Raw genomic sequence first — 23434 nt, forward strand, 5'->3', positions numbered from 1 at the left:
TAATTTTCTGAAACATTGTAATGGAAATTTTATTAAGCATATTGCTTTATTAGTTTTCTAGGAAAAATATCCTTGTCAGTTCTTCATTATTTCTTCCCCTTGAGACTTAAAAAAAAACAATTTTACAAATCCATGAGAAGTCATTTAAAAATGAGCATACCTCTTCAGGCAATATTAATGACTCTGCATGTTATTTATGAAAAGATAGTGGAATATAACTAAATGATCTTCATTAATTTTGTCATACTATACATGTAGCTGTTCTATACATTATTCTTTCAAATATGGGCAATATGCTCAGGTGTAAGTTGGGTTGACCTCTGTTTTTTTTTTATTTGAACTTGAAGGGATTTGAGTGACCTATAAGAATTTATTCATAAAAATTTGTTAGAACTTCCATCACATTTTATCAGTTCAAGACCAAATCTATATCTGAAAGTGCCAGCATCTGAGAGAAATAGGTTTATAGTGTCCTCTGAACCCTAATATTAAGCATCATATGTGAATACCTTCTATAGTGTCTTCAATGAAAGAAGAGAAGACAAATATGAATATTTGGATGATATGTATATTCGTTTATAATTTGTAGCTGGAATTTTCTCCAGTCCTCCCTGGGCCTGCAGCTGCTCAGACCCAAATAAACACACAGAGACTTATATTACTTATAAACTGTATGGCTGTGGCAGGCTTCTTGCTATCTTGTTCTTATATCTTAAATTAACCCATTTCTATTAATCTATAAATTGCCACGTGGCTAGTGGCTTACCAGTACTTTTACATCTCTCTTCCTCTGTGTTTGGCTGATGACTCCTGACTCAACCTTCCTGTTCCCAGAATTCTCTTCTCTGCTTGTCCTGCCTATACTTCCTGCCTAGCTACTGGCCAATCAGCATTTTATTTATTAACCAATCAGAGCAACACATTCACAGCAAACAGATTGATATCCACAGCAATAATTCATTGTGAGATTATTGCAATATGGATGTAAACGGGATCCAGGAGCAAACTATTTTTTTTTTGCCTCTCACTGTACTCTCTCCTTGGCTTGCATTATCTTTTCATTACCTGAGCTCTCATTTACTGTGGAGGCCCATAAAGGTTTCCTAGTGAGATATGAGCTTGCTTTACTCAACAGGCTGCATTAGAGGATTGCTTGACCATGTGTGTGGTTACCAGGTAATTGGAAGGATCTGTACTTGGCTGTGCTATGGGGAGTTCTCTTGCTCCACCCCTTGACATTCCTATAAAATACCCATTAGAAGAAAATATAGGGGCTGGTGGATATTGATCCAGGCCCTCCTGAGGCTATTCTCTGTTTCTGTTTCTGTTTCTCTCCCCTCTATCTTTCTACCTAATATCTCTTATCCCTCTCTCCTCAAGAGTACCCTGGGGAAAATGTAGGGGCAGGTTCCCCCACAATTTACAATTGAGGAAATAGCAAGTGTGCTTAGATGATCAGAATACCAGCTTCGTGTGTTGGGAAAATAGGCTTAGTGGGTAAAGTGCTTGCAGCACAAACATGTAGATGCAAGTTTCATCCTTAGCACTTGCAAGAGGTAAAAGGCATGACATTCTGTTGCCCTAGCCTTGGGGAGGAAATAGAGACAGGAAGACCCTGGGTGCTTCCTGGCCACTCGGCCTAGACAATTGATGACCTGCAGTTCAGTGGCAATACACTTTCTAAGAAAAATAAAGTGGAGAAGTAACAGAAAAAAGACCAGATACCATCATCTAGGCTACATGTGGGCAATTGCTCTCTTACTTCACACACATGCATACACACAGTCACACACACACACACACACACACACACACACACACACACACACAGTCACACGCACATACAAACACACACAGTCACACTGGTATCCTGTAACATTATTGCGACTCTTGTTCTCTGTAAGCTCCATCTTTTATTATGCAGTCTTCTGTGTTATGAAGTTAAAGTGGTGAGTTATTTAAAAGGACAGTATCTTATTTTTAAATTTACTAATGAAAACTAGATTTCTATCAGAGTTGTTCATAACTAGAATGTAGATAGAGTAAATTCAGAATCAGTTATAAATGTTATAAATGCATAAATTCATAAATACACGTTTTAGTATGATAATGGCTAAATAGTATTTTCAGTGTTTAAAATCAGATGAAATCGCATGTTCTTGGTAGCAACAATGATGCTACCAGAAAAATCAGTTTTAAAGTATCAGTTTGGAAATTCCGTGTCATATCCTTTTCTCCCTTATTGCACTTCTCCACAGAGTATTCTTTCTCCCTTTTTTTTTGAGGGGGGGAGGGGCTGGGAGTGAATTGTTTAACTTTATAATATAATTACATCAATTTTTGCTTCCCTTTCCTTTCACCCATCAATTCTTTCCACATACCCCCAGCCTTGTTCTCTTCAAATTCTTTAATTGTTGCTACGTGTCGTGTATGTGTTTCCTAAGTATATCAATATAATCTGCTCAGTCCTTACAATGTGATAACCTTCTCAGTCTATATAATGTGACTTGTGTGTATGTTTCCAGGGATGACTATTTGGTATTATATGCTCTTCCCTGGGGTTTCTCTCACTCTCAAAATGCCTTCCTTAGTTGCCTATAGTTCTTTGTCTACAAAACAGCTTCTATGTCTAAGGGTCAGATATCATTGCTGAAGAGGTTGTAGGAAGATTGTAAGAGCCAAAGAAGCAGGGAACTGGTGTCACTTAGAAATGTCAGAGAAGCTACACCATGAACTCTTACTAACATGCCTGCTTAAACATGACAAAACAAGGATGATACCAGTAGACATGTTAACATGCAAGAGGGACACCTAGAGATTCTCAAATGACCACCATGGATTCATTGGCATAGTTAGCTCCGAGATCCTGAAGTTGTGTTGAATAACCCAGTCTCCAGTCTTGTGCTCTTTACAGCTATTGCTATTTTTCCCTTCCTCTAGGCCTTAACCCTTCTATTCGTTTCCCTTTGCTTCATATTGTACCCAGATTCTCATAATCTTTGGAGTGTATCTTTTAACTACCCACTCTTTTGATTTTTATGTGATCTCCTCTTTTCCATATCTTTGCTTTAATGAAGATACTACTTTGGCATGTTTAAAACCTAAGTATAAGAGGCCCATTCTAAATTCTGTCTTGTCTTTTTGTGTTTTGTGTTTTTATTCTTCTCTCAAACATTACATCTGTACCACAGTTTTTTCCATCCTTCCATTCCTCCCTCCCCAACTCCCCTCTCCCCCAGATCTACTCCTTTTTATAGTTTAGTTGCTTTGTTTCTGTAATTATGAAAGACACTCTTCAAAGTTATATGAGAGTAAATAGATACAATTGTTAGCACAGTACTTGATTTAAGCTGAGTAGTCACTAGCAGATAACCTTCATCTGTAATCATTAGGTTATATTTCAGTTTCATGGGATTTAACAGGTATGTGTCCTTCATATGTGAGTCTGCAACAGGACATTAGTCAACAGTCCTAAAACAGTTGGAGAGTCATTAGGATAATACTTCTTTCTGAGTTTCACAAAGTTTGAAGCCCACATCTTGTGATAACTTCAGGTTGCTTAACATTACCAAATGGATTGGAAAAAAGAATATCCAATATTGACAAATGTTAATTTTGGGGATTGTTTAATAAGCAATTAACGATCTGGAAAATTGGGGAAATATTTCTCATCACCAGCTGAAATGGATTCTTTCTTTGACTGCCTCGGTGATTTTTAGGTTAATAGGGACCACAGAGTAATCTTTTTTTACTTCCATTTTGAAGCTCAGTTGGCTGTATAGTTACCATGCAGAAATTTTTCCTAAGAATTAAAAGATGAAATGTATTAGATGTATTTTGACCAGTATCATATTGGACATAGACAATTCACACCTTATTTAGAATTTTTTACTCTCTGATTTGTCCCAATGCAAAATATATAATGTCTATGAACAAGACACACAAAGGTCATTATTTTTCAGTTCTTACTTCTTCTTCCCTGTGGCTTCTACATTTTATCTCAAAAGATATTTTAACATGATTAATATTTATATACCATATACTATTAATTTTTTGTGTATTTTCTGTTTTGTATGTTATTTATGGGTCTTCAGAGAAATTCAGATGTCCTAATGATCAGATAGTGTTGCTTTTTCTGTCATAAATTGTATCCTGTTTCTTTCCATTATCTGTTGATCTGAGGGCTTGTTATCACAATAAAAGTTTGGATCAGATCATATACTTCTAAAATAAAAAAGTTAATCTGAATTGATTCCAGTGTTTTTTTTTTTTCAGTGTCCTACTGAAACCAAAGCAACATTTGGTGTCCACTTTAAAGTAGTAGGAGACTGGACAGGTATGTACCACTTAAAAGCTTTAAATGCCTTGAAAAGAATGGAGCATAGCAAAATGTATCAACAAAACAAATATGCGAATGTATGGAAAGTTGTATATATATTGAGCAGTTTAATTGTCTTTTCTTATTTAGTTTTAATACCTATATTATTTTCTTATAAGATTTATTTCTGGAATGAGAATAATATGAATATCAGTAATTATAAATAATACATTATTTATGGGGTTTCCTACTGGCCATAGTAGAAATGCTAAAATTTATTTCTTCAAATTATGACTTTAAAAAATCATGGTGGGTTTGACCCTCAAAATAATCAACATTTAGGCAGAAAATAGGTTGTGAAGGTATAGGTGCTTGCTGTCAAGGTTGAGGACCCAAGTTTGAGACTCAGAAATCACTTGGTAGAAGGAAAGAATCTACTTCCTCAAGTTGCCCTCTGAACTTTACACACATGTCATAACTCATGTACAGACACAACATAAATGTAAAATTTTAAATAAACAGTTTGGGTTGAGAACAAACAACTCTCAATTTTGAATAACCATTGTGAATATCTCTAACTCCATAACGTTTTTAGAAAAGAAGTTACTTTTAGTATCAGATATTTTGGTTATAATTTAGACATCTATTTAATAAGTACATTTATTACTTGAGATATGCATTATATTGAGTTCAAAACAGATAAATGCAGTGTTATTTGGTATTATATTACATTGATCCAACACAGTGGCTGACAAATGCCTGCTTAGGAAATAGTGGCTTTTGGTTGTTTAAAGTACTGTTAAAAAAAAAAAAAAAAGAAAAAGAACAAAAATATAATTTAATTCATAGGGTAGGGAAAAGCTTTATGACAGTTTGTTGCTAGCTATTGTGTCTGAGTTTTTTTTCTCAGTTATTTTTGATCACTGGTAGCTCATTAAAATAAATAATTGCTTCAATATTTATTTTAATTACCTCCATTGGGAGCATACAATATTGCCAATTTTGCCCTCCTTTTTAAAATGAGCTGTAACATTGAGAGTGATGCAAGATCATTTTATTCAGAGAGTTAAGTTCAGCATAAAGTAAGACATTTCTCACATAATGGAGTGAAGCATGCATGTAGAGAAGCCCTAAATAATTCTGTCACTCATTGAAACAATATTTCAAAAGGAGATTTAGCTTCCTGGAAACAACAGAGTTACAATTATTGAAGGAAAAATGAGAACATTGTCTTGAAATCAGAAATCCCTGAGTTTTCCGACAAAATTAAAATTATGAACAGAGCACTATGAACAGAAGTGACAAAGTGTAAGATAAGAATTTGAACATCGGAAGTGATATGGCTTACTTATTAGTGTGTATATGTAGTGTGTGTGTGTTGTGTGTGTGTGTGTGTGTGTATGTGTGCGCGCACGCGCGCGCTCGTGTGTGCATGTGTATTGTAGCTGTGTATAAGCCATAGTGTGCATGTGGAAGTCAGAGGATAACTAGTGGGAGGAGGTTCTTTCCTTCCAAAATAGGTTAGGATTGGAGTCACTAGGTTTGAGCTGCAATCACTTTTACCTGCCGAGCCATCTCTCCAGCTCCCTGTTGTGGATTTCTAGCAATGATTTTGCTTTGATGAAATATTCTCTACCATGGGCAATAAACAGGGAATGAAGAAAAGATTTAGTTTCATACTGATCTTTCCAAGAGGAACCTACTATATACAATGTATAAGATGGAAGTGAAACAACTACATAGCAGGAGAGGAAGAGACACCATTTTCATACTTGTCTGCATTTTCATTAGGAATTGCATCTCCTGGTTGCATGAATCATGCATTAAATGTAGAGAAAACCTCGAGTGTGCAAGATATTTTTCCCCTTGCAATGATGATGTTAAAGATAGTCAAAGGAATTGAATTAGTATTATTTTTGTTTCTCTTCTATAATTTATCGTATTTCTGTTTCAAATGTATGATCCTAGACTACTATCTTGATTATAAGTCTGACTAAAATTATCATATCTGTGCTAGATATAAATATTGTAGAATAATTTCAGTATCAGCATTTTACTCTTTTGTTTTAGTGGTTTAAATAGTAGATTTTAAAAAAAAATTGAGTTTCCACAGCATAAGTGTTGTGTACACAGTGTCCACACATAATTAGTCTAAATTTTTGCTATGAACAAATTCAATAACCAAAGGGTAGGTAGTCATAGATAGACCTTAAATAGAGTACCTATTATATGATTCACATAATGACTTTTTATTGATTCTTGATTACAAAATTTTCATATTGTCCATTATAGTTTGCAATAATCATTAGATATGGGTTGGTTAACTTCTAGAGTCTAAAGTGAGAATTAAGGACAATGAAACATTGTGGATTTCCTTTGATAACATATAACCACATTATAAGAACTGTTAAATGCAGTTTTAATTACAAACATCCACGAAAGAGTTGATGTTGTACCTCTCTGTGTCTATGACACTATAAAGCAGGTATGCTTCAGGTTCCATCCTGCTGATTTTCTATGAAAAGTCCAAGATAGGACATGTGCTGGGTGTGTTAAGTACTTTCTTAAATTTGTAGTTCTCCTTATAAGTTAGATGTAACTACACTAAATTGTATTAATCTATGGTGACAACATATTTAGGAAAAATATATAATTCACCACATAGTAGAAATGACTTTGAATGCCCAGTTTGCTTTTGATTCAAGTAGTTTTAATAAATTTACAGAATTGTGGTATCATAGACAGCTTTTTTATTTGCTTGTATTTCCTTTTAAGTTTCATACATTGTATGCAATGACTTGCAGTTGTTTTCTTCCTTGTTGCCCTTTCATCCTCATCTCTCCCACTGAAACATTTCTTTCTGACAACCCATCTTCCTACATTAAAATCTTTTTGTGTGTGACTCAGTGAATCTAATTCCAGTTGTTTGTAGGAGCATGATGGGGGGCTTATTAGAGCATGAGCAAGTCATCAGTGGGCTCACCACTGAAGAAAATTATATTACCTTTCCCAGCACTCATTAACTGCTAATAGATCCTCAGGGAATGTTGGGGCTTTTTAGTTACTGCAAAATTACAAATAAACCTGAGTACTATCATTAAATCCCCAATGTAAAGGTTATGCAAAGGAGAGAGGTAAAATAAATTGCAGACTGAATCATTTGGACATCAAAAGTCATATCTCTGTATATGAGGTAACAGGTGTTTATTTAATTTATGTGCATACAATGTAAACATGAATCTAAGTTTACAATAAAAATTGTCATCTGCTACATCTAGAAAAGAATGACTGGGAGAATATTTTCTATGATTGGTGTTGCTATGACCATTGAATTCCAGTGATTAGTCATCAATAGAAGATAGTTTTTAAACAATTGGTTATTGTGACTAATAATCAAATATGTATCAAACATTTGCTCTAGGACATAGGAGGATGTGCTTTGAGTCTCACAGCCAGGTCGAAGATACAGTTTTCAAGTCTGTCTGAATGATTATTCACATGGTCCTAATAGGTTCCACCTAGAGGTTATCAGGAGGTACTTTTTTAAAAAAGGCCTGAGTTTAGGAGGGAAAAAAAAATGGCTGAGAATCCCGAGCTTTAAAGGAAAATGCTAAAACTCTTTGTGGAATAATCTATAACATAATGTCTGTGGTTCTTTGATGGTTCCTTCTTAGGGTTCTCCTGCCATATGGTTGATGAATTCTATTAACCTCAGTTACATCTTTTGCCCATCAGCCACTGCAGTGGTTGCCAATTGAACTTGCCAGGATGCATCAGAAAAAAATCACTGTGTATGGCAGCTGTAGCCTTACAAAATGTGTATGTTCAACAACAGAACTTGATACAAAATTAAAGTTTTGGTAGTTGTACATCTCTGTCAGAGTTCTTGGGTTATTAGGTACATTGCCGGTGAATAGGGATATCTTGGTAGGAATCTTGCTTTCTGAGCAGGAGCATTTAACAGTATGCTTTAATTTTTCACTTAGCCATGTTGTAGTCTCATGTGGCACCATCTGTCTTGTTCCATTTCCTTAATATAGGTGAAGTGATTTAGTGTAACTCTGTTGTTTTACATGTATCTATTATTTATTTTTATGGTTTATTTCATATGTCTATATGTGTTGGTCCATGTGCCATGGAGTACATGTGAAGGTCAGAGGCCAACTTGCAAGTGTCATTTCTTCCCTCCTACCATGCAGATTGCTCAGGTCACCAGACTTGGGGGCAAGCTACTGTGTACATTGAGCCATCTTGCCACCATACTTTAATTTTCTTTCTTTCTTTTGTAATGCTTACTTTGTTTATTATTTTTTTTTTTAGAATTTCATGCATGAATACTCTATTACATCATTTCTACCCCACAATCTCTCCGTCCAACTCCTCCTTGGTCTTTCCTGATCATCACATTTATGACCATTTCTTCTTTAAGTATTATGATTACATACACACATACTAACATATATATGTGTAATTATGTGTAGAGGTATGTGCATATGTGCACATGTATCTCTGTGTATGTCTACACATTCATGTATATACATATATACTTGTATACATATATCATGCTGAGCTTATTTGGTATTAGTAATGTATATACATTTAGGGTGGGCTCTTTGAGATTGGATAACCTATCAGGAGCTTGTCTTTGGAAAAGACTGAGCATAAACATTCAAGTTGAAACAAATGCAACTCAAGGGACTTGTGTTTTTTCATAATGAGGCACATCTTTTGAGTTAGTTCTGGACATGACTTAGGACTGTATGCCTTCAGTTTACAAAGTAGCTATAATCCTAGAAATTTAATTTGCAAATTAAAGTATTGCAAAACTTTTCAGTTTTTATAGTTATAAATGAATTTTCAACTTATGATGTTAGGCAAATTCTAAGTATTCTGTAAGGTAATCAGTTATTGCTTGACATAGTATTTTCCACAGCATTGCTGAATAACCAGTGTTCCTGATCCCTTCCTTTCAATTTTAGTAAATTCTGATAACCATTTTGAGAAAAAAAGATTGTTTTAATAATTACTCATAACTTCTCCTAAGAAGTGGCACTGTCTTACGTCTTAAAGAGTTTATATAGTTCAAGAAGAACTGTGCTGGAGAACTAAATTCTGAGACATTCCAACATGGTATGTTCATCAGTGGTGACTAGTCAGTCAATTAGAAAAGACTAAAGAGCATTTCATTTGCAGACCACAGCTGCATGCTTCAAAACAGGGTTGATAAGTTGTAACAAATGCTTCTAAAAAATCAGGTAAAATGAAGATTGAACTAGTAACTTTAGAAGGCATGGTTGACAGAGTGCTTGGAATAAAAACCCCGTTGAAGTAGCTTCATGAGGCCATAATTTAAAAAGCAAGTGGGCATCCTGTGGTATGCTGGCATTACCTCAGATCAGCTGAAGCTATGGGAACCCTCTTCTTATTTGTGTAGTCAATGAAATCAAGTAGTGTAGCTTCCCCTCATTCACAGTGGGGTGTTTTTTCCACAGAAATGAACAAGTGCCATCACAGTGAGATGAAGCTTTCCCCAGAATTCACATACTGAAACTTAATTGCCAGTGTGATCCTTGGTGGGCCTTTAAAAGAGGTGCTCTTGTTGTGAGGGCTGGGGGGAGTTAAAGTTTACCCCTTTTTGATCTTGATTCATGTCATGCCACAATAGCAAGATACCATCTTTGGAATGGACCAAGCACCAAACCTGGCACCTTGATGTTCAAATTCCTGTGAGATATAAGTTTATTTTGTTAATGAATTAATCAATATGAGATATATTGTATACATATCTAAGAGTATATACATTGCTTATTTTTAGGCATATATCTTCAAAATTTGCCAGAACACTACAGTGCATGTTAAGAATTTTTATTTTAAGTGAAGTTAATAAGTATTAGCAGCTGATGGGATGCTATAAGGATAAGGCATCTAGAGACATATTAATATGTTGTATGGCTGCTGAAATAATTGTAACATATTTATATATTTCTGGGTGTGATGTGGATAACCAGAACGAAGTATAGAGGGCAAAATTTATACTGCTAGAGAGAAAGAAATGTACAGTTAGTTATACAATCAAAGTCCACAAGTGCTTCCCAAGAGACTTGATCCAATGCATTCATGGCAGACTTGAACTTCATTAAAGCAACATGAATACTTCTCTCTTTATAAAATGAAGAAGGCAGAGAAGATGATTAGAGAGTACGACTAGAAGTCAGTTAGTAGATACGGATAAAATAAAGAGAATTTTTGTTTTGGTTCTTTCTGCTTTTAATGGAAATCAATTGTAGGCTTAGCACTGAGAATGAGGATAGGGAAGGTGTGCAATAATGTGGAGGAGAAGGAAGATACAGTGGATCATTTGGAATATGAAATTGATAAGTGTATCCTGGTGGCTCTTCTGAATTGTGCCAAGTAGTCTTCTGAGATGTGTGTTGCTAAATTGAAATAGGGTAATTCAGAATAATTGTTATTTCTTTTTCAGTTATAGTTCACTGTTGCAAATTAGAAGTTAAGCAGGTGGTAAATTTGATTTTAATTGACATCAATCCACTTCTGAAAAAATGTATTATATCTGCCACTTTGAATTCATTCTTTATTTATAGTCTGGAAACCACAAAACATCAATCAAGCTAAGACTTTTTATATTTGAAACTCTGCAGTAACTTCTTGTTGCTTCTAGGGTGAGGGCGAGATTATCGCTACCATGTCCGAGACTGACTTTTTATCTTGGTATTCAATTGCTATGAGAGGACACCATGATCAAGGCAACCTATAAAAGAAAGCATTTAACTGGGGGCTCTCTTTACAGTTTCAGAGAATTAGTCATGACCATCATGGTGAGAGGCAGACAGGCATGACATTGGAGCAGTAGCTGAGAGCTTTACATTCTGATTGGTAGGCATCTGCCAGAGAGTAACACAGACTGGGCCTGGCAAGGGCCACTCCCACTGACACCTCCTGCAACAAGACCACAACTCCTCCAACAAGGCTGTTCCTCCTAATTTTCTAAATAATTCATTAGGGGACTAAGCATGCAAATATATGAGCCCATGAGAGTCATTTTCATTCAAACCACTACAGGCCTTCAAGTTCTGGCCTCTTCACCCTCTTTTCAGTCTGATTAACTTTTATGCCCACTAACAAGATTGCTTTTCTTCCTTTAATTTCTCTTATTCCTTCTTGTGATGAGAAATACACACACACACACACACACACACACACACACACACGCGCGCACGCGCACACACACACAACCAGAATGAAGTAGAGAGGGCAAGATTTATACTGCTATACAGACAGGAATTTATAGTTATACAATCAAAGTCCACAAGTGCGTCCAAAGTGACATATATGTGTGTTTGTGTGTGTGTGTGTGTGTGTGTGTGTGTGTGTGTGTGTAGAGAGAGAGAGAGGGAGGGAGGGAGGGAAGGAGGGAGGGAGGGAGAGAGAGAGAGAGAGAGAGAGAGAGAGAGAGAGAGAGAGAGAACTCACCACCATCCAGTCTCTCTCTACCCAAAGAAACATGCCTTTAGTGTCTTCAGATCACAGCTCATGACTCAAATCCTCTTTGAAATCTCTAGACACCTTAGTATCAGTCATGTTTTTATGTAGGCGAACACCATACACTCTGAGCACTTGTTTTCATTGGCAGCTGCAGAACTCAGGTGGAGTCCTAGTGGGTGAGTTAGCCTACTAATACAGACTCTGCAGTATCCCATTAGGATTTCTTTATTCACTCTTTAACCGTCACTGTATTTAGGGGTCTGCTAAGTCACCTGCTCCCAATAAATATAAATATTTCTTAAGGGAACTAAGAAAGGAACAGAATAAAAGGCATATGGAAACCTCAAGCAAGCAGACACGGTTTCAAGTACAAAAACAAAGGTAATGTGTGCCCTTGTAACAGATGATGAGGAAGCTTTGCAACAGATTTTGGAGGTTTTCTGGGTCAAACTTGGTGTTAGGTATAAGCACAGCTCTCTTACAGTAGTATAGAGTTCCAGGGAGAGATAGCTTGAATAGCTCTTAGAATGCCAAACGCCCTGTTGCTGGAAGGTCAGGAGAGATTGGTTTCCAGGGGCAAGGACCAGAGGAGATTGTGGGGACTTCTGTGGCCTAGTCCTGATGCTGGTGAAATAGTGCAGATTCAGGTTGGAAATGAAAACAAACTTGTACTTTATATGAACCATCCTGCCGATTTTCTGCAAGATGGAAACAGGGTAGGCCAGGTTAGAGATGAAAACAACAAATTAAATATTTTACTAATATCAAGGAAGTAAAGAATTTAATCTCATGTTCTAAGAAAGAAGTGATCTAAAACAATGAGACTAAATTGCTGGCTAGCTTTATAAAAATTACATTTTTGGAAGGGACGTTAGATGAGGTGGTCGAGATTGCTGCAAACTACTATGTAACTTAAGAAAGGAATAAGCAAAGAGAACCAGTGCATGAAAAGAAGCTTGTATTAATGGGCCCTATTTCAGAATTCTTCCTGTTTCCAAATTTTCCTCAAATCCTGCAAGTGTTTGAATGTGTATTAGTCTGGCCTATGATTAGCAATGGAAGATGAGAAGGGAATACAGTGCAATTACATGTGTGTGTTAAGGGATGCTATCTAGGTCAGGAAGAGATGCACTAAGAATTGCATGATTTGTATTGTGAAACACTGTTTCCAGTCTCAGGAGTCTGTGTAAAATTACCGAGATGAATGATTAGTACATTTAATGAAACATCAGACATCTTATCTGTTAATATAATATGATAAACCATTCAGTAAATAGGAGATGGGCCTAAACTTCATATTTTCTACTCTCAGAAACCACAATTTTTTTTGTGTCAGGAAAATGAGAAGGATGCTACATACGCGTGCATGCACGTGCGCGCGCGCGCCTGCACACTCTCTCTCTCTCTCTCTCTCTCTCTCTCTCTCTCTCTCTCTCTCTCTCTCTCTCTCTCTCTAATGCCTCTTTCCAGGAAGGAGGATAAATTACTTTCCTCTTGTTTTCTCAGTTTATGAATGTGAAATTGTGCTGTCTTTTCTCTTTTTATATACACAACACCTAATTTATAACAGCATAAAGTGTAAAGACAGCCCTGGAGATGGAAGGAAGTTAATGCTCACAAAGTTTATTCTAACACATTCATTTTTCAAAAGTGAAAACAAAGTTTTCTTTTGTTTTTTTACTGAATGAATGTTATTTTTATTCTTGAAAATAAACTATTTCTGGACTAGAGGCAGTGCTATTATACTAAAGCAGTTTGTATAGATTATTGCAGTTTTTCATTTATTTTATTTTCAAGAGAAGTTTATATATTGTATCTTTTAGTATTTTCTACTTGATTTTATATAATATAAAGGAATGAAAGGAAGAATAACTAAGACTTATCTTAATAACAGCATTTCTTAATCAGTGTCAAAACTGTGTCCATAAATACTGAATGTCTAATGAGGTGCATATTGCTTTACCAAGTCATTCTAGAGTTAGTGTTCAAAGCAACTTAAAGGGAGGAAAAAAGGCAAATGGTTTATACTCTTACTAAAATCATGGTATGCATTTTGAGTACTCATTTTCTTATAATGAAAGCATAATAATAGAACTCTCATTCTCTAAAGAAGTTGCAATTTTTAGATCAAAGTTATTTAGCTATAAATATATTCATATGTAATATATTTAATATGTAAGATATGCATACATACATATGGATCAACAATTAATGGAAAAGAGGCCATGAATTGAAAAAGAGCAAAGAGGGGCATTGGTAAGGTTTGAAGGGAGGAAAAGGAAGCAGAAAATTATGCGATTATGATCTCAAAAAATAACATATGTTGGCTAACGCCTTTAATCCCAGCACTCGGGAGGCAGAGCCAGGCAGATCTCTGTGAGTTCGAGGCCAGCCTGGGCTATCAAGTGAGTCCCAGGAAAGGCACAAAGCTACACAGAGAAACCCTGTCTCAAAAAACAAACAAACAAAACAAACATACAGAAATTTAAAATATTAAAAAAAAATGAAAACAAGATTGACTGTAGTAATGCAGGTAAGAGACTTAAGGTTGCAAATATAAACAGTCATGCTCTTGATTTCATTTAAACTTAAGGAGGGCTGGGCAAAATGGTTCAGCAGCTAAGAGCACTTGTGTTTTTCAGAGGATCTGGGTTTGAGTCCCAGCACCCACATGGCAGCTCACACCCATCTGTAACTCCTGTTCTAATAGATCAAACACCCTTTCCAGACTTGCACAGGCAACAGGCACTCAGGTAGTGTTCAGATATACGTGCAGGCAAAGCACACATACACTTAAAAAATAATAATTAAAAAAAAATTAAAGGACAAGAACAATCTTCTGTGGATTTAAAACATAATATGTTTGGTCTTCATAGGCCTTTGGATAAACATAGAAACCTTCGCTGTATATCACCAGCATATAAAAGGCTGAACAAACTAAAAAAACTAAAAACCAGCAATTCTTCTGTACTAGTTTAAAAGACATATGTGCTAATCCAGGTTTCTCTCTCATGTAGATCTGTATAATAGGATACAAGGAATATCTGACACAGGTACTCATCATCAAAATTCATGGTCCCAGTGTCTGTGTAGAAAAATATGGACTGTTATTGGCAAACAGCTAGAGACTCCATGTGGACAAAGCTGAGCCATAACCACTCTCCGATGGGCCCATGCTTTTGTGAAGTTATTGTCTGTGAGACTTATAAGGTCTTCATAACAAAAAAATTAAGAGAAGGATCTTGGACTTTTGGCAAGGGCTAGGAAAACTGAATTACTTTAAAAGGGACTGAGCATTGTTCTCCTGCCTTCATGAGAAACTATTTACCAGTGACTAGCCTGATGGAAACCTACTGAACATGACTTCCTGGAGAAACAGGAAATTCAGCACTCCAGCCTCTTCCGGCTGTCTGTCCTTCTCAAGCTAAGAGGACAGAAAAGAAACACTGCTTAACTTCACAGTGTCCAGGCACAAACTCACTGGACCTCCAAAACTGAACCAAGGCCTATAGCTATCCTTCCTTATCCCGTTCTTATACCTGTCTTACTAAAGAGCTATGGACTGCAGCTGATTCCACCCAGTGCATAAAAGTCTGATTTTACACAGACTTATAGATAGCAAACAATAGAGAATTATAGAATAGACACCCAGGGAGTGGTGGCACACACCTTTAATCCCAGCACTCGGGAGGCAGCGCCAGGCAGATCACTGTGAGTTTGAGGCCAGCTTGGTCTACAGAGCAAGATCCAGGACAGGCACCAGAATTATGCAGAGAAACACTGTCTCAAAAAAAACCAATAAATAAATAAATAAATAAATAAATAAATAAATAAATACATACATACATACATACATACATACATACATACATACATACATAAAAGACAAAGCTGATTTCCAAACTAGATTCCTATCAGCAGTAATGTTTGAATTACCTGATTAGGAATTGCTAAAAACAGAATAATATGCTAAGTTCTTGAACAGAAAATGTAGACCCCTTGCCAAAGCAGATACATAATTTCTATGGCCAGAGTGAAACTAAAAAAAGAAGCAAGGAGAAATAATAAATGCATGCTTATTAGACAATGATCTTGTGTTAATGGGGCTGGGTAGTTGGTTCATATTCAGAGGTCTTTGGAGAGGGGAGTTACAGACACATGCAAGAGATCTTTTGGCTTTTTGCAAAGCGTTTTAAAGCTAAACCAAAGAAACTGGACTTCATTTTCTGTCCTAGGAATCTCTACCAGACTGCCTATGCTCATTGTATATAATCTCTCACCATCAACTGTGGGCTCCACAATTTCAGTGAAAATATTTTTACTGTTCTGCATGATTGATCAGTCAAGGCCTTTTCAAAGAGTGAGCCTCTGAGTTGGCCCTTAAATCTTTGGCAGAATTTGATTAAAGACCAGTGGTGAAAGAAGAAAAGAGGTCCTGGCAGGAAGAAATCAGATGATGGAGGACATCAGGGGTTTAAGGAAAACTGTGTAGTCTGTTGAAACAGCATTATTTACTTACTGTTCTTCCCTGGCACACATGTTCCATAGGCCTCGTCTTTGGCTAGTATGTCCTTTGTTTAAGAACACAGAAGACTCACTGCTGGGTTGGTTTTTGATAGAATGCAAAAGGCCATGTGCTTCACAGTATTAATTTTCATAGCCCAGGTTTTAGGTGAGCATACTTTCAAAACACACATACAAAAAAACCCTTGCATTTTCTTTGAGTCCTGAACAAAATTGCCTATTCCTTTTTGAATATGAGCGTAGGTGGTATTAGAGTTTGTGCTGAAAGCAAAAACTGAATTAGTATCAAGCTGAGCCTTGATCACTTTGAGGTGTTTCTTTTGTTCAGTGCAAACACTGTTTAAAAATGCATTTGCTGTGACAATTGTTAAGTATAGCATTTTCCGTAAAAGGCGGATTGTGTTGAAGAAAACTTAGTAGCAATAATGTGTTTATCCAAGAGTGCCTCTCATACTTGCTTTGACTTTTCTTGAACCTGTGGTTTCTTTCTTTCCCTTGTCAATGTTTTTGTTGTTATAGCATAGCCTCCACAGCAATAAAAGAGAATTTATATTTTAGGAGAAATCCAGTTATAGACAGTGAATCATTGATGTGCTTAGAGGCCAAGCAGTCTGTTTGTATTTCCAAAAGCTTGCTTCACTTTTTTAAATTGTATGTTTAACAAATAGGAAGCAGAATAATGCGTCTCAGGGGAATAGAATTTTATCACTGCTTCCCTTAAAAGCAAAAGGACCCATTGAAAGTTTTCCTTCTTCTAATACTGCATTGTCTCCATTCAGACATGGAGTGCTTAAATGTAGCAGGTGTCGAGCCATGCAGATGGTGTGTGTGTGGTTTACTCTCACTGTGTAATCCGTAGACAAGAAGGAACCGGGAGGGAGGGAGGACAAGCGAGCAGAGTGTTTTGTCTCGAAAGAACCCTGTGGAAACCAGCAAACCAAAAAAATACAGGATGGGAGATTTGTTTTGCTTTGCTTCTGTTTGGTTTTTGTCTCTACCTCTTGCTGGCCTGCTGACCTGTGGGTTGTCAGGTCCTGTCTGATATTTAGTTTCCTTCCCTACAACACACAAAACTGAAGACATTGTTTCTAATCATGTCTCCACTCACTATTGATGGCAAACTTTAAACCCTTTCTGAAATGTAAAGTCTAGAATAAGTATCTTAATTCTCTGTGAATTAGCAATAAAGGTAGATACATTTTCATATAGTCCAGAGAATCTAAAAGGACTATAGTACAGGAAGTAAATAGCCAGGACATGGTGAGTGTTACACCTCTTCCCAGGTCCAGCTGGTGTAACTCAATTATTATGTGTTTATGTTGTCTTCTAAAAATATGTATATGAGGTTGATTTGTGTACCTGTATATAAGGCAGAATAAGGGTTTTTTAATATTGATCTCATAATTGTCTTAATATTTGTGGAAAGAATGTTTTATAAAAACCCAAACAGGCAGCTGGCATTTTTCTTCTAAAATTGTTGTCTTATTTCCTTTTGAGTTCTGTTAGAAAAGGTTTGGCTATTTTAAAAGAAAATCATCTTGCTCTAGACCTAGATTTCTTGATATATCCAAAGTAGTCTACTTTGGATGCCTTTAATGTTGTTTTGAAAGCAATACTTTAAATAGAAGCTATTGTTACTCAGCACTAGTTACTATGGTAATGAATGAAGTTATTTGATTTAGACCAACTTTTCAGAAGAGTGAATTTATCCTCTATCTCTTTTTAGTTTATATGGCTGTCTCTAAGTCTGCCATTTAATTTCCATTGTTAGAAGTAATTTGTTTTGCTAAGATTAATGTGAATATTTTTTCCTAAGTAAACAATCATCAAAACTTGAAGACCATTAATTTTTGAGTCACTAGGAGTAATGCTCCTCTCTCCCTCTTTAGGTAATTTTGTAATTTCATTTAAAACCTCTCTAACAAGCATCTATAACGACTTTGCAGTTGTTTTTGTTTTGAGCATTTGTTTTTTTTTTAAATAATCAAAGTTTCCTTGATGAGAATTTGTTTTATTCATAGCATGTGGCAAATAATAACCACTCAAAAAATGTTTTGTTGAATGAGGGAAGAAGTGTATAACATGAAGTAAAACTCCAGTTTCCCTAAACATTGCTCTTACTCCCAATTCTAAATTGTCTTCCACTAGAGTTTTTCTTGGCCTTTATTCATGTGGGAGAAAAGGGAAATTTTTATCACATGTATTTAGCTTGTCTTGTAGTACTGTGGATTAGAAGGGTTTCCTCTATGGGTATTATAAAACCTTCCTGATATTCTTTTCTTTCTTTCTTTTTTTTTTATTTTTACATTACCTACATGTTCAGCAAAGCTTGCAATTATGAGCTTACAGACTGGTAGACTTAGCATTTACTAATAATCTAGATGTCTTTCTATAATATCTGTCTTTTATATTTTACTTTAAACTCACTGAATACCAGACATGATAAAGCAGGGAAATCCAGCTCTCCCCTTGGGATTCTTAGTTTAATGAGTAAGAATGGACTCAAAGGGAAGCTCAGGGACTCTAGTATAAAGAATGGTTTGGATCATGCTATGAAAGTGCACAAAACTGCATTGTGCCAACCTTTAGGCTATCTCAGATAGTGGAACCTGTTTCAAGGAATCTGTGTCTGAGAAGTCTTTATTTTAACAGTGAGCCTCAGAATGTGCAATCTAGATGTTTCTGAAACATCTAGAACATGGGAAATGGTTTATTCCTGACCTTGGTCCTTCTTAGTGGCATGCACATGTGTACTGGCAATTTTCCCAGAGAATATCTCAGTATAAAAATGAAGGCCTGACAGTCTCATCCTTTGTAGGTTATGTTCCAAAGAAGGTGGTGCTGTTTTTTGTTGGTTTGTTTGTTTAATATAACATGCTTATTAGAAATCAGTACCTTGACAAGAAGAGCAGAGAGTTATTGGATAGAGGGAGATAGCTGCCATACACGGTCAGTCCATTGCAGATACATGTATAATAAGCTTTAGAGTAAATATTGATGATAAGAACTGCTTGGATTTGACTGAAAGATCCCTGCCTTGTGCATTTGTAGTTGTGAGCTGTTCTGGGGAAATCATAACCTTTGCACATAAGGCTGACTCAGAAGGAGCTTAAGGCTCATGATATTTGTCCGACTACTCTAGAGCTGTGCAACAAGCCTTTTGAAGAGGAAACTGTCCTTACCAACCACATCACAACTAGCTATTTTCTTCTTATTTAATGAAAAGATACAAACATGACACAACTACTACATGGATCAGGGTGTCAGGAGGCAGGCATAAATCAAGCCATCCAAAGCAAGCAGAGACAGGTAGACGTATGCTCTTCTACTGACTTTGAAAATCAAGACGAAAAGACTAAAGACGTAGGTTGAGAATTCATGCTTTCTGATGAGGTTAGGGTGTTTTACTTATTTTTTTTCACAAGGAAGTTTTTTTTTCTTTATTTAATAGATTCATTGTGTATAGCCAATGTATACAATATAACATTTGGTATATCCTATGAAATGACCACTACAAACAATCAAATGCATATATTTCCATATTGCAATGATACATTCCTGTGTCTTTGAATTGATGAGAATATCAAAGATCTTCTTGTTAGATATCATTTCTATTATAATCTCTTGCTTCTGAGTACTGCAAAGTATACACAAAGAAAGATTTCTCAGTGTTATGAAATAATTTAATCATTCATTATAAAATCACTGTAAAAAATACCACAGTATAAAAAAGTAACAAAAGAATTTGTATCTATATATATACATTAATAGGCAGATGATAAATGATCGATAGCAGGAGATAAATGATTAATAGAATATAGATAGATAGATAGATAGATAGATAGATAGATAGATAGATAGATAAAGATACATGATATATATATATATAGATATAGATATAGATATAAATATAGATACATAGATTGATTGAAAGATCAGGCTTATTCCTCAGGTCCTAGGTGATCCAACAAGTGCTGTCTAAACACTATAGCAGAGAACCAAGTAGCTCCCCAGTTCAGGAAGTTCAGCTGTCTCAATCCAGGCCTGAAGCTCCCTGGAAAGATGCTGGTGTTGATGGTTCACCAAAGGGGTGAAGCCGCTGGAGTGTAGTGGCAGCACAGTGTGAGAGCTGACTCAGAAAAAAACAGTGCACAGGCTGCAAACACTGTTTTCCTCAGACTTCTTTTTTCAGCCAGGGTGCCAGCTTCTTGGAAAGTGTCACTAACATTTCACTCTCCCAGCCATGCATTTCCCCCAAACCCTCTGGTTTTCTCACATGTGGATCCTATCTGGAAATGCTTCCTGAGGTACACAGCAATATTTTAGCAATCCTAGATATCTCTCATTGCATTGTAGTTGGCTATAAAGCTCAAAGTTCACATATCTATACTGACATAATTACTTTCTATATTAAAAAATAAATGTAAGATCTCATAAGTATCATAATAGAATCACTTTTACAATTTCATTTCATAATGTCTGGAGCTAGTGTCTGTTTCCTTGACAACATGACTTCTAATACTGTTATATTCCTCCATTTATTTTTCTCTTTTTAAATTTTTTAAATGCATTTTCAAAATGGAATCACACTGTGTAGCCACGGCTGGCTCTTACTTGCAATTTTCTTGTATGCCTGACTTATTCCACTTAGCTTTATAACTAAGATCAAATGTGCCATGGGGAACTTCAATGTCCTTTCAGGATTTGCTTTGGGTGCTTTTTGAAAGGGACAACTAAAACTGGCAAATTAGATGTACTATAAAGATTAAAAGAAAAATAATAAAATTGTATGTATTAATATAAGAAGTGTCTCATTTTTTGTGGCAATATTCTTACCTTTGAGAGATGCTTTACATAGCTTTTCTTCCTTGCCTCTGATGGTTGAGTATTCAAAGTAAGTGAAGCATTCATTTTTATATTGGAGATAATGGTGAGGCTGACAGGAAAAAAGACCACCTACAGAAGCACAATGATCTGAAGTTGCTAAAATCTGTCTGACAGGGTCTCTCCAGCAAATAAGTTCCTTCCCAGGATGTTACTGTGGAGACTAATTAAGTTCTGTAATCAAAAGACTCTTCTTAGGTTCTAAAGGAATAGCATTCATTAGTGTCATGTTTTTTCTCTTAAATCATTTCATCTTCCTCTTCTTTGAGGTGATAGGAATCTTTCATTTTAATAACAGGAATAGATTTTCATTTTTTATTGTTATTACACAAATCCCTGTTGTATTTAATATACTACACATTGCCAGTACTTGGAAGATTGATCACTTTCTCTGAAAGGTAACATGAAACTGGGACATAGTAAAAGTATCAAAACAAAATTTCTAAATTGGGAAATATTTTTTTCTTGAATAATTAGCTATATTGTGTCATAAATGATTATCTATACTGTGCACATTAATATAATTATGTATAGGATGTCCTCCAGGCCTTTATTGTTGATTGAGCTAGAGAGAAAAAAGAAGTTGAAAGTCTGTAGACGTTTGTGTCAATTAAGGAATCTCAACTGGTGGAAAATCACCTCCAGACATCTCTACCTCATTAGTCAACTCATTTCAGTGGCTTGGCAACAAGTCCCTTGGTTCTTGTCAGTGGCTTTAACAACTTCCTCTAAGATGCCCTGTGAAAGGTCTGAGCAGTAATGTTGGAAAACTGCTGTTTTCTAAGGAAAGCATGTGTCAACTGAGAATGCACGTTGAGTTGGCATTTTGCTGCATGAGAAGTAGTGTTTTACTTTTCTTTCTCAGCAAATGAAAACTAAAATGTCTTCTGGGGAATCAGATGAAGAATGAGATGGCAGCTGATAATTGATGACAGGAATCTGAGAGGCTAAAGTATCACACATAATTTATCATTATTTTTATAAAGAACAAACATAGGCAGTGAATATACTTGAATAGAGGGGGGAATGTGATCACATTTAGGAATCTATTCATATAATAATAAAAATTTTAAAAAGACAAAATATCAAGGTAGTGCATATGTATTTTGCATCTGTGAACTTTTCTTAACAGTCATGCATGACAGCTGAAAGATTTTTGATAATGTTCACTTAGGATTCCTTGAATTTATTATGCTTATGTTTGTACATTGTTACTTCTTTCTACAGTATTATAACCAGAAACTTTTAACCCTGGCTTTATAATCAGATGGTTTGGAGACATATATAAAAAGAGACTGGGAAAATAATGTCTTAGAGCAGAATAAAATGCATTAAGAATTCACTTTTTTGGTTTTAAGGTAGCTTGGAAATCATTCTCCAAATTTCAGTTCATACTTTTAGCTCCCAATGAATCTGCTATACCTTTTAGACAAAACATACTTTTGCATAATAAATAAAGTTCTTGAGTTCTTTTGGTCTTAAGTTTTATTTTTAGGATATATTTTAGAAAAGGATTGAATGGCTAAAATACTTGGAACCTGGTAAACTGCAAAGTATTAATTTAAAATAAAAGTCAAGGTCATGCATCATCAAAAAATAGAAGCCATGAATTTGAAAGAGAGCAAGGGGTATTATAGCGAGAAATCCACAGAGTCTGTTTAAAGGACAAAATATTTATTAAGGGGAAAATCTCAGTGTACAGAACATAATTGACACAGGTTCTGGAATACTGTTCTGGCTTCTTGAATCAATCCTGCATCCAAGTCCTGTGATGGAGTTGGGGGGGAGGTTAGAGATGTCTAAGTGCATCTCAGGTCTTAGGGATCCAATGAGAGGCCATGCCCCAGGGGCATGCACCTCAAAATCATAGACAGGTGGAGCAGTTACCTGTTGCATCTCTAGGATTGGTGCTTCAAGGTCATAGACAGAACAGCTATCTACCACAGGGTGTAAATAGATGTGTTTGGAAGGAAGAAAGGGAAGGGGAAATGGTTTAATTTTAATCCTAAATAATAAAAGAAATAATGTTAAAAGAAGAAAACATACAAATTTCAAAAAATAGCTATTATCATTTCATTGGAAAAAGTATTAACTTCATAGATAAAAAAATAACAATAAAACAGTAGTTAATATTAGTTTATTTTACAAAAATGTGGATTCGAATTAAAGAGTAAATACACAAGAGGAAAAAAATGGGTACTGTAG

The 23434-nt window shown here is 35.7% G+C and overlaps 1 protein-coding gene across 6 annotated transcripts in view; it reads left to right on the plus strand.

Moving 5' to 3' along the window:
• Positions 1-23434, plus strand: part of Nox4 (NADPH oxidase 4) — a 126292-nt gene that overhangs the window by 69120 nt on the left and 33738 nt on the right. For all 6 annotated transcript variants that reach the window (XM_006995719.4, XM_015989144.3, XM_076546686.1 and 3 more), the window contains one exon: positions 4276-4336. In XM_006995719.4, the coding sequence (XP_006995781.1) occupies positions 4276-4336 (61 nt within the window). The remainder of the gene's footprint in view (positions 1-4275; positions 4337-23434) is intronic.

The sequence above is a fragment of the Peromyscus maniculatus genome, chromosome 1 (assembly GCF_049852395.1).
Source record: "Peromyscus maniculatus bairdii isolate BWxNUB_F1_BW_parent chromosome 1, HU_Pman_BW_mat_3.1, whole genome shotgun sequence".
NCBI lineage: Eukaryota > Metazoa > Chordata > Mammalia > Rodentia > Cricetidae > Peromyscus > Peromyscus maniculatus.